Genomic DNA, 16,288 nt, shown 5'->3' on the forward strand with positions numbered 1-16,288 from the left:
TATGTTCAAACTCGTTTTGACATTTAAGGTAAATTTTATTAGTCTAGAGTCAGAAAGACTTTTACATGGTACTCTAAAATCTGACCAATAAACAGATCCCCCCTCACCCCAAACAAAGAAACAAAAATACCGTCCCTCAGTGGATGACAGTACTATTTTTACAGGCTCTGATTTATGCTAAACACTAACTTTCCTTCTAGGAGTCTGGAATTTTATATATGCTGCACAGAGTGCCTATTTGCCCAGGCATCGAGTGTTTAATGGGGTTCCTTGGGTACAAACGTCATACATATGCTGCTGTTATCTTCACAGATGGGTGAAGAGTGAACTCTCTCTGACCACTCATACAGGGGAAAAAGGAGGCCTACACATGGATTCTTCCAGATCCTGACTGCGTCTCACCTTTCTGATCCAGCTGTGTATCCTTATTATACTTCGGTATTAAATCTCAGCTCTGGGCACAACAATATGCCAAGTCCCGAGAACTCTGGCAAATCTCAAGACGTGGGAGCAGTGTTGGGAGACCTATGATGCTGCCTCAAAATGTAAGAAACTCAAATGTCCATTGAAAAGTATAAACTGTGGTTAAGAATTCAGCTGCCAATGCAGGGGACTCGGGTTCGATTCATGGTCCAGGAAGATTCTACATGCTGCAGAGCAACTCAGCCTGTGCAACACAACTACTGAAACCCTTGCTCTGGACCCCATGCTCTGCAACAAAAGAAATCACAGCAATGAGAAGCCCATGAACCACAGATAGAAAGTAGTCTCCACCCGCTGAAACTAAAGAAAGTCCTTGTGCAGTAACGACAACCCGACACAGCCAAAAATAAGTATTTTTAAACAGTACAAATTGTGGCATATTTCTACAATGAAACATTATACAGCAATGATAATGAACCACCTACAGTTATACAAAACAACAGGGATAGAATCTCTCATGATAAAGAAGTCATTTATTACATTTTGCCTTGTATGAAAGTGGTTTCTTCTACACAATACTGAGTAATGTTTCAAAGCAGCAGTTCATAAACTTTTTAGTCTCATAATCCCTCTAATTATTATGGGTTACATCTATCAATAATCACTATATCTGAAAATAAAACAGAATTAAAAACACTTGTGACAGATACAAACTTTTGTAAGGAAATAAAAACCAAGTCTGCAAATGCATGCCAGATACTACCGTAGAACAGTTGGCCCCTGTTCCATGGATGAAGAGAGGGGAATGCATTCCTGGGATGCATAGGATATCTCCTACTGAGACCTACTTCTCCGGAATCAGGAAATGTAACTAACCTACCACATACATAAAAATACAAATAGAAATGTAGACAAAATGAGGCAACAGAGGAACGTTTCAGACAAAGGAAGAAAATAAAACCCCAGGAGAACAGGTGACGTAGAGATAGGCAATCCACCCAAGAAAGAGTTCAGAGTAATGATCGTAAAGATGATCGAAGAATTTGGGAGGAAAACAGATACACAGAGCAATAAACCAGAACTTTTCAAGAAACAATTAGAAAATAATAAAAAACAACCAAAAAGAGGTGAAGAATACAATAATTGAAATGAAAATTCACTAAAAGGAATCAATAGTAGATAAATGAGGTAGAATTATCGATAAATGAGCTGAATGACAAAGTATGGAAATCACTGCCACCAAACAGAAAAAAGAATGAACAGAAATGAAGACAGTGTAAGAGACCTCTGGAACAACATCAAGTGCGCTAATGTTTGCATTATAGGGGACACAGGAGAAAGAAAGAGAAAGCATCTGAGAAAATATATTAAGAGTTGATAGCTGAAAACTTCTTTAAACCTGGAAGCCCAGGAAGCACTGTCCTAAACAGGATTAATCCACAGAAAAACACACCAAGACACATTTGTAAACAAAATGACAAAAATTAAACAGAGAATATTAAAAGCAATAAGGGAAAAGTAACAAGTAACATACAAAGGAACTCCTATAAGGCTAGCAGCTGATTTTTTTTAGCAGAAACTGCTAAAAAAAGAGGAATGGCACAAATTAGGAAATGGAAATGCTTCCTGGTAAAGGGAAATATAAAATAAAGGCAGGAAATCATCCATACACAAGCTACTGGAGGGTGGGGTAGACAAAAGTAGCAACATTTCTGTATCCACAATAAGCAGTTAAGGGACACATAAAACAATTAGATGTAAAATATAAAACCCAAAACAGTAATCAGGAGGGGAGCAGAGTACAAAATGCAGGGTATCTAAAACTCTTCTGAAAGAAATCAGCAACTTAAAACAAGCATGTGTGTATATATATATAGACAGAGACCACTATACAAAAACCTAATGGTAACTGCAAAACAAAAATCTGTAATATTATCTACACACAAAAAAGGAATTCAAATGCAATAGCAAAGATAGTCATCAGATCACAGAAGAGAACAAAAGAAAGGCAAAAAAAAGGACCTAAAAAACAAATCCAAAAAACAATGAACAAAATGGCAATATGAGCATATATACTGATAACTATCTTAAATGTAAATGAACTAAATGCTCTAACCAAAAGACAGACGGGCTGAATGGACACAAAAACAGGACCCATGGATATGCTGCCTAAGCCTGGCGGGCTACAGTCCAAAGGGTCGCGTACAGTCAGATAGGACTAAGTGACTGAGCGTGAGGTATGTGTCAGATCTCGAGATACATAGAGACTGAAAGAGAGGAGATGGGAAAAGGTATACCAAGCAAATAGAAATCAAAAGAAAGTCAGAGTGGCAATACTCGTGTCAGACAAAATAGACTTTAAAGACTGTGACTGGGAATTCCCTAGTGGTCCAGTGGCTAGGACACCAGGCTCTCACTGTTGAGGGCTCAGGTTCAATTTCTGGTTGGGGAACTAAGATTCCACAAGCTGGGTGGCGCAGCCAAACCTCCCCCCCCACCCCCACTGAAAAAAAACAACAACACCAAATATAATGATCAAAGGATCAACCCAAGAAGACAGAACAATTGTAATATATACATGCACCCAACACAGGAGCAATATACAAGACAAATGTTAACAGACACAAAGAACCTTAATACTCTATTTAATCAATGAACATATCACCCAGACAGATAATCAATAAGGAAATACAGGTCTTAAGTGACAAATTATACCAGATGGACTTAATTGATATTTATACGGCATTCCATCTGAAAGCAGCAGGATACTCACTCTTTTCAAGTGCTAATGGAACATTCTGCAGGACAGATCACAGGCTGGGCAATTAAAGCATAAGAAAACTGAAATCATATCAAGCATCCTTTAAAACACAAACACATAGAGGTTTAACAATATGCTACTAAACAACCAATGGATCACTGATGAAATCGAAGAGGAAATTAAAAAAAATTACCTAGAGACAAATAAAAATATGACACCCCAAAACCTATGGGTTGCAGCAAAAGCAGTTCTAAAAGGGAAGTTTACAGTGATACTACTTTACCTCGGGTAATATGAAAAATCTCAAATAAACAACGTAAGCTTACACCTAAAGCAGCTAGAGAATGAAGAAAAAACAAATCCCAAAGCTAGCAGAAGGAAAATAGCATAAAGATCAGAGCAGAAATAAATGAAGTGGAGATTTAAAAAATGATCAATGAAACTAAAAACTGGTTCTTTGAAAAGATAAACAAAACTGATAAACCTTTAGTCAGACTAATAAAAAAGAGAGATGGCCCAAATCTATAAAATAAGAAATGAAAAAGCAGAAGTTACAACCAATACCACAGAAAAACCAAAGACTTGTAAGAGACTATTAGGAGCAACTATATGCCAACAAAAGGGACAACCCAGAAGAAACGGACAAACTCTTAGAAACATACAATCTGCCATGACTGAACTATGGAGAAATAGAAAATATGAGTGGGCCAATTACCAGTAATGAAATTAAATAAATAATTAAAAAACTCCCAACAAACAAACTTTCAGGACCAGGTGGCTTCACAGGTGAATTATATCAAACATTTAGAGAAGAGTTAACACATATCCTCCTGAAACTATTAAAAAACTTGAAGAGGGGCGAATACTTCCAAACTCATTCTATTAGGTGATAATCACCCTGATAAAGATATTACAAAAGAAGAAAATTACAGGTTAATACCACGGATGAACACAGATGGAAAAATCCTCAACAATACTAGCAAACCAACTCCAACAATACTTTAAAAGGATTATACACCATGAATATCATAAATCAATCAATGTAATACATGACATTAACAAACTGAAGAATAAAAACCATATTATCATCTCAATAGACTCAGAAAAAGCTTCTGATAAAATTCAGTATCTGTTTATGATTAAAAACTATGTTTACCAAAGGGGAAAGTGGGAGAGGGGCAGATTAAGAATTTGGGGTTTACAGATACACACTATTATGTATAATACAGACATACAAAAAGGACCTGCTGTATAGCACAGGGAACTATATTCAATACTTCGTAATAACCTATAATGGAAAAAAATCTGAAAAAGAATATAACTGAAGCACTTTGCTGTACACCTGAAACTAACACAACATTGTAACTTAAAGTGAAAGTGTTAGTCCCTCAGTCCTGTCTGACTCTTTGCGACCCCATGGACTGTGGCCTACCAGGCTCCTCTGTCCATGGAATTCTCCAGGCAAGAATACTGGAGTGGGTTGCCATTTCCTTCTCCAGGGGATTTGCTCAACCCAGGGATCGAACCCAGGTCTCCCACATTGGAGGCGGATTCTTCACTGTCTAAGCCACCAGGGAAGCCCCTCTTTTGCAAATCTCTCTGCTATATAACTTAATAAAAGAGAGCTGGATTCTTCTGCATTTAATATGTTGCAATATCCTACATCATATAATCTCTAGAAAATTTCATTTAACAGTCATGAGAGAATTAAGAGTCAAAACGTAAGTAATACTTTAATATTATTATGAAAATGCTTTTGACCTCCTGGGCTTCCTGAAAGGGTCTTGAGAAAGCCAAGGGGTCACTAATTACACTTTGAGAACTGCCAAGTTGTGTGAATCATCCTTATCACGTAAGAGGCTAATACGCAGGAGCACAGCGTGCTTTTAGTTGAGGTAAATCTTGAGGAAATCAATTTACAAACATTAAGAACTGGTAGGTCTTCTCTTACATATACTGAGAGTTGAAACCTCCCAGCTGTCAATCTAAGAAAATCTCTAACTTATAGCATGGATTTGCCCCTCAGTATAGAAAAAGAAATTGTATGTACCTTGAAAATCCTAAAGAAATTGTATTTGTATGAGGAAACAATGCACCAGGCACTGAATATATTATTAAGTAACAAAACTTGGTGGAACCTCAGTGGATCTGTTGAAACTGTTTTAAGACAAATTCAAAGTTGCTTAAAGGAATTAAATTGATAAACATTATCCACAACTGAAATCCATCATTCAACAATATTCTACAAATTAATCTAGACTGTAGAATTTACCACACTGCTACAAGTTTGTGAATGAGGGGAAGTATGCACAAATTTCTCTGTTGGCTTCGGTTCTGAGCCACATACTCAAAGCAGTCGTTGACAGTGATGCTGTACTTACCACCAGTGCTAGAACAAGAGTCCGCACCTTCTCCCCAATCTCAGGTGAGATGTCATTGCCAAACTGCTGCAGAGTGGTGAGGAAGCGTTTCAGCTTGCTCAGTTGCCGAGCACCACAAGTGGCTGGCAACTGTTGGTTAGTTAGTGCAGATGATGTGGACGAGGCAGGACCATTGCTGAATCTTTGTGGTGGTGATGGGGCGCCGTTAAGGGTAGGAGGAGAATGGTTGATGCCATTGCTCACTAAAAGAAAAACTTGGTTTAAGTCCAAATCACAATGATCTCTGTTAATTTCTTATTTTTGCATTCTCTTTCATTCATTGATTTGAATTTTGTAAATCACATGATAAAAGCGTATAGAAGACACTGATTCAGCCCTCTGAGACAGACTGCCAGATAAAAAACGGTTAACAGAGTAACACAGACATGTTAAGCGAGAAGAGTGTGAGAGCCACAAGAGAAAACAGAAGGGACATCTAACTTCTGCAGGTGTGGGGGGTGGGGAGGAAGGGTAGCTTTTAAGACTTCTTGCAATGGGTTGCATGAGCAGAATCCGCTAGAATCCTATTTCCAACAGGACATTGATCCCAACTTCAGACTCCCAAAGAAGCAAAGCAGTCAATTAAATATGAAATTTTTTTTCCTACTCCATAGGTTTATTGACTTATTCCTACAATGAGATATGTATCTCTTTGACCATTCAGAATATTCATGTTCATCAAAATCTGTTTTTCTCTGCCTTGATAGTGCCAAGCATTTTCTAGATACCATATGGGACACTTCCATTCTATATTTCTGCTCTAATGATAATACATGTGATTAATTACAGTTTTCCTATTTGCCCATTGTTCTGAACACTGATTTCTTGTAGTTTTAATCTGGAACACAACTCTAGAGCTATGATCTTGGAGGCAAAGTTCCTTCTTCCCTGACGAATGAAATAAATATGCCTAAGTGTCAATAGATTTTTATTTAATCATTTCCAGGCCTGAAAACTTAGCAAAATAAAACAAGGTCTAAAAACATATCACCTGTATTAAGAAGCATTATTTGACAGACTGTGACAGAGGAACCTGGCAGGCTACAGTCCATGAGGTTGCGGAGGTGGACATAACAGAAGCGACTCGGCACGCGTGCATGTTGCTCCTATTAGGTTTCATAACTTCCCTGTGCTATGTACATGTGCTCCTTATTTTACTTACCAAATTATACTTATTCTTTCTATGTTTGCACTGCCTTGAAAGACTGTCCACTTCTTGATGAATATACATCTGTGTATATCATAATGAGCTATCAAAGCATATATTAAAATGTTGCTAAAAGGCTCACTGCATAAAAGGCTAACAGGCTAAGAAAAAAGATGGTGATCTTTCTACTGTCTTCCAGGAAAGGACAATAGAGCTACTACTGGAAAGGAAGGTTCAGCACTCAACCTCAGCAATTCAGAAAATTAGCTGCAAAGGTGTTCACAGAAAGGACCATTGCCACTGGAGAGCTGGCCTCTTTTGAAGCAAATCATAAATATAACACATTACCATGCTTTTGGCCACTCTGATACTCACTTGGGCTGTTTTACACTTTCTTCAATGAAAGTATGTGATCACATTTTCTGAAATAACACATACTCACCCCTAAACAGTCAAATATGGAGGTCAAAAGGGCTCAATTTAGTTACACATACAGATACACATAGAATTCTACAGTGTGTATCTTGAAATCTGAATGATAGTCTAGATTTAAATCTGTTTCACTTCAAAGATAGGACCTATATCTAAGGCTGTTTAACTGTGAGATAAAATTACAGAAATTAAAGGGGAAAGATACCAAACTTCATATCATAAATTCTGGCTCAAATTGTTCCAGTTGCCAGTTACTTAACTTGAAATGTTTTGGGACCATAAATAATTAAACCTTCTTTTTAAAATTGAGGTTTTAGGGCAAAATTGGTAAGTTACTGGGGTTGGGGAAATTCAGTGTTAGTTGATAGTATCAAAAAACGTTCTTATAAACAATGTATTGTTCAAGTTGCTCCACACATACTCTCACCAAGACTTGATGTTCTATTTCATTCTGAACATTCTTGTGGGTGTACACAGTACTACATTGGTTTTAGTTCCTTTTTGACTAATAAGGCTGAGCAACTTATTATACATTTATTGTCTTAATAGGATTGTTATGGACTAAATTATATCCCCCTCTCAAATTCCTATGTTGAAGTTCTGACCCCAGAGTACCTTAGAACATGATTGTTATTTGGAGACAGGGACCTGAAAGGTTAAATGAGGTCAGGAACCTAGGTCGTAATCCAGTATGACTATCGTAATTATAAGAAGAGGAAGAAGCATCAATGATGCACATGAACAAGGAAAGGCTATGAGAGGACAGAGCAAGAAGGCAGCTCTCTTCAAGACAGAGAGAGCACCTCTGAAAAAACCAATCTGCTGACATCTTGATCTTAGACTTCTAACCTCCAGACCTGTGAAAAAATAAGTTTCTGTCGTTTAAATCACCCAGTCTTTGGAATTTTGTTAAAGCAGCCCTACTAAACTAATAAAACAATCATTTTCTTTTGTAAAAAAAACCTTACCATTTCACTCATGGAGTAGTTCAATAATTTTATAAAATTTACTTTGAATCCTATGAACCAGTATAATAACTGAAAATTCATCCTTTTAGAGTCAAAGAAATTAAAATAGATATACTTTTAAGTCAAAAATATGAAAACAAAATATTTATACTACTAAATTTCCAAGTACCTGAAAGAGTTATGTACTATACTCTGGGGGAAAAAGAAACAACCAAATATATGTGTGTATGTTAATAGCCATTAAGAAAATGTTGAGTAGTGTATATAGAAGACTTAATGACATTCATTTAGATCCAAACGTCACTGTGAACCACAAACCCAAGTAACTAAGAGGTCTCACATGCTGTAGGAGTGAATGACACGGGCCTGGGTCCTCCGGGATTTATTGGTGGAAGGGGTGGCATGGTGGGAGGTGAGGATCTTGACTGTATCTTCACTTCCACAGGAGATCCAGGCATTGCTGGCACCCTTTTGTCAGCACCAACTGTAAAGAATAAATGGAATGGAAGTTAGAATTTATAAAAACAGTGACAACAATCTGAAATATTATGTTGGTGCAAATGTAATTGCCATTTTTGCACTGTTGAAATTTGCTGTTTGATAGTAGAATACATTCTTAAATAAACGTGGTTACGTTATATACAGATTTCTCTCTTTTTTTTTTTTTGCTAATGACATCACTTGCCATTTATTTTATACTTACTTTAGAATAGGAAAATGATGTTAGACAAAAAGTAAATTCAAGCGATTTTCTTATTTGAGTTCAAAACGGGTCATAGAGCAACAGAGACAACTCACAACATCAACAATGCATTTGGCCCAGGAAATACTAATGAGCACACAGTGCAGGGGTGGATCAAGTTTTGCAAAGGAGACGAGAGCCTTGAGGATGAGGAGTGCAGTGGCCAGCCATTGGAAGCTGACAACGACAACCGAGAGCAATCAGCAAAGCTGATCCTCTTGCACCTACATGAGAAGTTGCCCAAGAACTCAACGTCGACCATTCTATGGTCATTTCGCATTTGAAGCAAATTGGAAAGGTGAAAAGCCTTGATAAGCAGGTTCCTCATGAGCTGACTGCAAGTCCAAAAAAATCGTCATTTTTTTGAAGTGTTGTCTTCTCTTATTCTACACAATAACAATGAGCCATTTCTTGACTGGATTATGACATGTGACGAAAAGTGGATTTTATATGACAGCTGGTGATGAGCAGCTCAGTGGTTGGACCGAGAAGCTCCAAAGCACTTCTCAAAGCCAAACTTGCACCCAAAAATGTCATGGTCACTGTTTGGTGGTCTGCTGCCTGTCTGATCCATTACAGCTTCCTGAATCCCAGCCAAACCATTACACCTAGGAAGTATGCTTAACAAATCGATGAGATGCACTGAAAACTGCAATGCCTACAGCCAGCATTGGTCAACAGAAAGGGCCCAATTCTCCACAACTTCCGACTGCACGTTGTACAACCAGTGCTTCAAAAGTTGAATGAATTGGGATATAAAGTTTTGCCTCATCTTCCACTGACCTCTTGCCAACCAAATACCACTTCAAGCATCAACAACTTTTTGCAGGGAAAATGCTTTCCAAGAGTTGGTCGAATTCTGAAGCACGGATTTTTAGGCTACAGGAGTAAACAAACTTCTTTCTCTTTGGCAAGAATGTGCTGATTGTAATGGTTCCTATTTTGATTAATAAAGATGTGTTTGAGCCTGGTTACAATAATTTAAAATTCACGTTCTGAATCTCTAATTACTTTTGTGCCAACCTAATACCTACCTAGAGGACTGAGAAGTTATGAAGATGATTACTTAGTATAATAGGCTGAATGGTGGTTGCCCCAAATATGTCCACCTCAATTCCTTGAACTGTGAATGTCTCCTTATTTGGAAAAAAAGGTCCTTGAAGATGTAATTAAGGATCTTGAGGGAAGGAGATTATCCTGGATTATCTGAGTAGTTTCTAAATCCCATATGATGTCCTTAGAAGAGGAGGGAAAAGACAGACAGAGGGAAGTCTACCTGAAGACAGAGCTAGGCCCACAGAGAGAACGCCATGTGACAACGGAGGCAGAGATTGAAATAGTGCCATCTGCAAACTAAGGAATGCCAAGAATTGTCAGTAACTACCTGAAATTAGAAGACAAGGATAAAAAAGATTCTTTCTCTGAGGCCAAGAACGAATCAACCCTGCTGATACTTTGATTTTGGACATCTGGCCTCTTGAATTTTAAGAGAATAGTGTTGTTTTAAGTCACTCAGTTTGTGGTACTTTGTTACGGCAATCCTAGGAATCTAAGACAAGGCAGCAAGGTCAAGGGATTATGTGACACAAGGGTTAACAGTGAGAACAGTGGCTGGGAAAGAAAGAAACCAGCTTATGAATTCAGCTTATCTCAACTGCATTCTTTCTTGACTTCTAATAAATTAATCAAAGTAGTGGGGAATGGGTAGCTAATTTGGGACTATCCAGACAAGTGAACATCAACTGCATGGCATGGAAACAGAATCATAGTTGGCTGTATATAAATTACTATGCATGATGAAATACATGTTTATATATATATCAACTCTTCTAAGTAAGAAAAAAGAGTAGAGACAACATCTCTGATACCAGGCATGTCATTTATGATGAGTGTCCAAAAAATAAAGTGAAAATGAAGTTGCTCAGTTGTGTCCAACTCTTTGCAACCCCATGGACTGCAGCCTACCAGGCTCCTCCACCCGTGGGATTTTCTAGGCAAGGGTACTGGACTGGGGTGCCATCACCCTCTCCAAAATAAAAGTAGAGGTGACCCTAAACACAGGCTACTTCATCCACAAGGACGACAATTTATAGCTGTTTGACAATACTCGATGGTAACAAATCCCAGAAAATCAGATTGGGTAGATTAAACTTGACATTAGAATTAGGTCTGAGCTAATATGAAGAGGACTTGAAGAGGAATGTTCTAATACCTTCCGAGGGTTATTTTTCCCATTAAAGGAAACTTGTTACCTACTTGGTTAAAAATAGGGTCAGGACTACCATAATATCCTTTAAGTTGAGCTATGTTCCTCTCAGCAATTCCAAGCTTTTAAGTACCATGCCTTTATTCTCCAATAACTGCTAAATTCAAAGTACAAGAAATAGAAAAATGAGAATGTTACATCAAAGTTTTCTTTCACTGAGGTAACAGTTATAAATACAATACATCTAAAAGCATTCACGACACTGGCAAGAAGGCAAGTCTTTGTACACTGAAGGGCACTTTCTCATGAGGAAAATATTCCCCCAAAGACTTTTTCTACTCTAGTTTGCCGTGGCCACATTTTGGGGAGAGAGAAAATGAATATGTACAGTCAGTCAGGGTAGCAATCCCAAGTTACAAATCCCCTGACAAAAATGTGCAGCTCTTTGAGAGCCATGTGGGCAACACTCTGCCAGCCCTTCCATCTCTCTGTCGGGGACATTTTCACGATAAAATTGATGGAAGTCCTGTCTGATTAGTGGACTAATTAGCTATCACGTTTGCCTTTTTCTTCTTGACAGTGTTTTCTCAATGCCCTTCAGAGCACAGTTGACGTGCTTCCAGCTCTCCCATCTGGGCCCAGCTTTCTGGAGGGTGAGGGGAGAAAAAGAGGAAGGAGCTGACAGTTGTCTCGCACTGTTATGCGTTGTGTACAGTGTGCAACAACCTAGAGGGAGCCTTTCTTCAGACCACCTGCCTTTACAGCAAGGGCGCCAAAGGCCCGAGGAGGGCTTAGCAGTGAGATGTGTTTTAGCATTAAGCACTTGGCAGAATGAAAAACTCAGAGCAGCCCAACTGCAGAACACTGAATTATATACCAAGTGAAAGCTTAGAAAATGGGAAAAACCCAAACTCCAGAGTTATTGTTTATAGGGTAAAACTACCTATCCTTTATTCACATCACTACTCACAAACCTGCAACACTAGTGATATATGCCTCAGGTTTCAAGCAACAACACCGTCTAGTAGGAAGAGTATGGCTACAGAGATGTAAAGGTTTGGTGTGAACCGTCATTCTAACAGCCTGCATGAATTTTATTAAATCACTTCACTTTTCTGGGCCTCATTCTGTTGTAAGGATTAGAGATAATGCTAGTGCTGGTTATAAACAAGCTATTTTAAGAAAGAATACTAATGATGATTAGAAAACATGAGGACTAGTGCCTGATTTTATCACTTAACTCGTCTTGTGACTATGTCCAAGTTAATACTGACATTTGCTCCCCACAGAAAATGAGTATACGATCAACAGTCCATGCAACCTCAGTGATATTGTATGGAAAAAAATGAATTAACAGTTGCAAAAGTACCAAGTATAATGTAAGATGATGTTGTGTTGGAAGCTGGCAGCAAGACTGCACTTGGTAACATGAGAGCTCTACCCTGGTTCATAACCTGATAAATCCAGCAGTTCAGATGGTGGATGAGGAGTATATTTCAAAGCAGGCGTTTTAACCCTCTGCTTGGTGGCCAATCACTTTTAGAGTGACATCATTTCTGAATTTTTTAAAAACTGATGTTTTATAAAACATCTAGCTGGATCCCTCAAAAGAATCAACCATATTTTGAGCTCTTTTCAATTCCAGAGAACCTTAATGTTCAAACAGAAGAAATTCTATTTGAGCCCATAAATACCACTGCCTGAACCATTAAAGAGACAAAGTATTCAGTCCTAGAAAATTAAATTAACCCTTAGTTTTATCAGAAAGGTTCAACTAGATCTTAAACACAGATTCTAAAGTTCAAAGTAATTATTCAGTCACTCTATGAGTTTGTGCTTTGATTATTTAAAATATCTGGATATATTGGAAATGTGATCACATGAATTTGCAAAATCACTGATGCTTCATCACCTAACAACATAAAGCCAAACAACTTGAGCTAAAGAAGAAGGACAAACACGGGAAAATATGTCTGCATAATGATTGTACCCCTCCACTGTGAAAGACGCTAAGAAAGTCATGAAAACAGAAAACTGACAAAAGAGAAAAATAATAAACAGTTCTCTGTGTGAGGGTACTGTGACATTTTTCCCACCACATAAGAAGTTGAAGAATCAAACATAAAACTAAAGGGCAGAATTATTCTGTAGCTTTAAGAGAAAGTGCTAAACACAAACATAAACATCCTGTGTAACTAAGTCCTACTTGAGAAGAATCTTGTATGAGAAACTGCCCATAAATGAGAGCACTTACAAGTCATTATAAACTGCTTTTCCATTAGTTTTTTTTTTATTACAGTTTTTAAAAAATTACTTTCAGGTTGATGAAGGAGCAACATATACAGGAAGTATAAATAAGAGAGAAGACAAATGCAACCATGTGAAGGGCAGGAGTGCCCACAAACAACTGGAAAGAGGTGGAAATCCCAGAGCTGCAAAGGGGAGAACGAAATTTAGGTGAAAGAAGGTGAGCTTGATGTGAAGGATGCTCTATCACTTACTTCTGTGTGACTATGGTTTCTGTGAGATACCCCCTCCCAATAACCCTGTTAATGATTTTACTTGGCCATTGAGATGTTAATCTATGCTAAGTTCTGGAGAGAAGAAGATATGGTCAAGTGATCTTGATTATCATCTCTGAGAAAAATAAGCTAAATATAGATCTTATTATACTATAGTTATACTTTCGTACTATAAAGAAAGCTGAGCACCAAAGAATTGATGCTTTTGAACTGTGGTGATGGAGAAGACTCTTGCGAGTCCCCTGGACTGCAAGGAGATCCAACCAGTCCATCCTAAAGGAAATCAGTCCTGAATATTCATTGGAAGGACTGATGCTGAAGCTGAAACTCCAATACTTTGGCCACCTGATGCAAAGAGCTGACTCATTTGAAAAGACCCTGATGCTAGGAATGATTGAAGGAGGGAGAAGAGGACGACAGAGGATGAGACGGTTGGATGCCATCACCAACTCAATGGACATGAGTTTGAGTAAACTCATGATGTTGGTGATGGACAGGGAGGCCAGGCATGCTGCAGTCCATGGAGTTGCAAAGAGATGGACACGACTGAGCAACTGAACTGAACTGAACTGATAGATCTTACAGATGAATAGCGTAGGAATATTGATCATTCCAAACAAGGTGAACCAAGGAAGTCATTACCAGTTCTTTAAAACAAATCAGATTCCTAACTAAGAAATAACTGTCATAGTTTAAACAGAACTATGGGGACAGTGGGGGGGTGGGTGGGCAGAGGTTAGGTAGGTAATTTTCTTTTTTGTATGTATAAGCATATATTTATATGGTTCAAAAATTAATATATGATATAAAAAGAAATATTCCCTGCTCCTGTCCCTATATACCCCACATCTCACCCCAAACCACTTAAATCTATTTCTTGTATATCCACCCATTCTTTCTCTCTACAAATGAGCTTATCTCCAAACACGTAAGAGCCTAATCAATGAGCGTGATCTGTAGTTAACTGCTTGCAGACATATGAATAAATGAGCACAAGCAAGAACAGAACCTCTTGTCTCATAGATTTATAAGCCACTGAGTTTTAGCATGGTTTGTTGTAGCAATAAACCAACAGGCAACTGATCTATACCACATACAAACTGTATTGCTCCTTGTTTCTTTGTTCCACTTTATAATTTAACAGCATGTCATGAAAAGTTCTAATTCCACAACTTTTTTTTTAATAAACAAATGAATGATGGGTGGGGGAGGGATAAACTAGGAAATTGGGATTGACATATACACACTACTATATATAAATATATATAGTATATTTAAATATTTATAGTATATAGTAAATATATAGAGCATAGTATAAATATATACTGTATAACTAATAAGCACCTACTATATATAGCACAAGGAACTCTACCCAATACTCTGTAATGATCTATATGGGAACAGAATCTAAAAAAGACTGTATGTAAGTAGGTATACTTACTCACTTTGCTATACAACAGAAACACAACACTGTAAGTCAACTACGCCGCTGCTACTGCTAAGTCACTTCAGTCGTGTCTGACTCTGTGCGACCCCATAGACAGCAGCCCACCAGGCTCCCCCATCCCTGGGATTCTCCAAGTAAGAACACTGGAGTGGGTTGCCATTTCCTTCTCCAATGCATGAAAGTGAAAAGTCAAAGTGAAGCTGCTTAGTTGTGTCTGACCCTCAGCGACCCCGTGGACTGCAGCCTACCAGGCTCCTCCATCCATGGGATTTTCCAGGCAAGAGTACTGGAGTGGGGTGCCATAGCCAACTATACTGTAATTAAAAAAAAAAAAATCAATTCATGACAGTTCATTGTGGGAATGTGCCACAGTTTATTCAAACAATTCTCTATTGATATATAACTGAACTATTTGCAATCATTTGTAGCTGAATTTTGAGGTGCTCTAGTTTCCATAATACCAACTGCCCTGTATTTGCAAGACTCTGGGAAAGAAGACAGGACCCTGAGTTACAGGAAAGACAGATACATTTAAATGTGTACAAAATACTAAGAAAATAAAGAAGCAGAAGTATTACTTAATTCATGAAGGCTAGGGAAGTCTTTACAGACCATTAAGTAGTTTACTGGGAAGGCTACATGGGCTGTCCAGGCAGCACATCTGGACAAAAAGCATGAAGTGTACGGCTTGAATGCTGTCCCCAAACTGGGTATCAGACCAAGGAAAAAAACCAGGAAGAAGATTTTCTTGACCACAATTTCTCTTTAACAATTGTCAAGGATAGGTAAATGTTCTAGATGTGTAACCATCAGGTAAGAAGCATTTCCAAAACTATTTTAATCTTTTAAAGATCATGGAAAGAACATCAAAATTACTGTCACACTTATAGGCTTATAAGGCTTAAGGATAAGCATTTCCCGTTCTTGTAGCTCTGCCACAAACCTGACAACACATTCAACTTTCTAACAACATGCAGGCTTCATATGCAGTGATAGCCAGGAATAATTGTTTACAATGAGAGGTAATTTATTATTCAACAAAAACAGAGGCATAAGTATTCAGGTAAAGAAACTACCAGAAAGTATTTTACAATGGACTTTGAAAACAGAACCCAACTGAAACAAAATAAATGCTTTACCATATACTAACGATAAGGATTGAAAAAAACAGATGTTTCTATTCCACATTCATAAATACATTAAAAAATTAATACATTTCT

General features: G+C 37.9%; 1 protein-coding gene across 2 annotated transcripts in view; it reads right to left on the reverse strand.

Annotated features, from left to right (window-relative positions):
- The window catches only part of CBFA2T2 (CBFA2/RUNX1 partner transcriptional co-repressor 2), a 137,186-nt gene that overhangs the window by 32,673 nt on the left and 88,225 nt on the right, over positions 1-16,288 (reverse strand). For both annotated transcript variants that reach the window (XM_040247523.1, XM_040247522.1), the window contains exons 2-3: positions 8,492-8,635; positions 5,566-5,807 (exon numbers count right to left, since the gene is read on the reverse strand). In XM_040247523.1, the coding sequence (XP_040103457.1) occupies positions 5,566-5,807; positions 8,492-8,635 (386 nt within the window). The remainder of the gene's footprint in view (positions 1-5,565; positions 5,808-8,491; positions 8,636-16,288) is intronic.

The sequence above is a fragment of the Oryx dammah genome, unplaced genomic scaffold (assembly GCF_014754425.2).
Source record: "Oryx dammah isolate SB20612 unplaced genomic scaffold, SCBI_Odam_1.1 HiC_scaffold_10, whole genome shotgun sequence".
NCBI lineage: Eukaryota > Metazoa > Chordata > Mammalia > Artiodactyla > Bovidae > Oryx > Oryx dammah.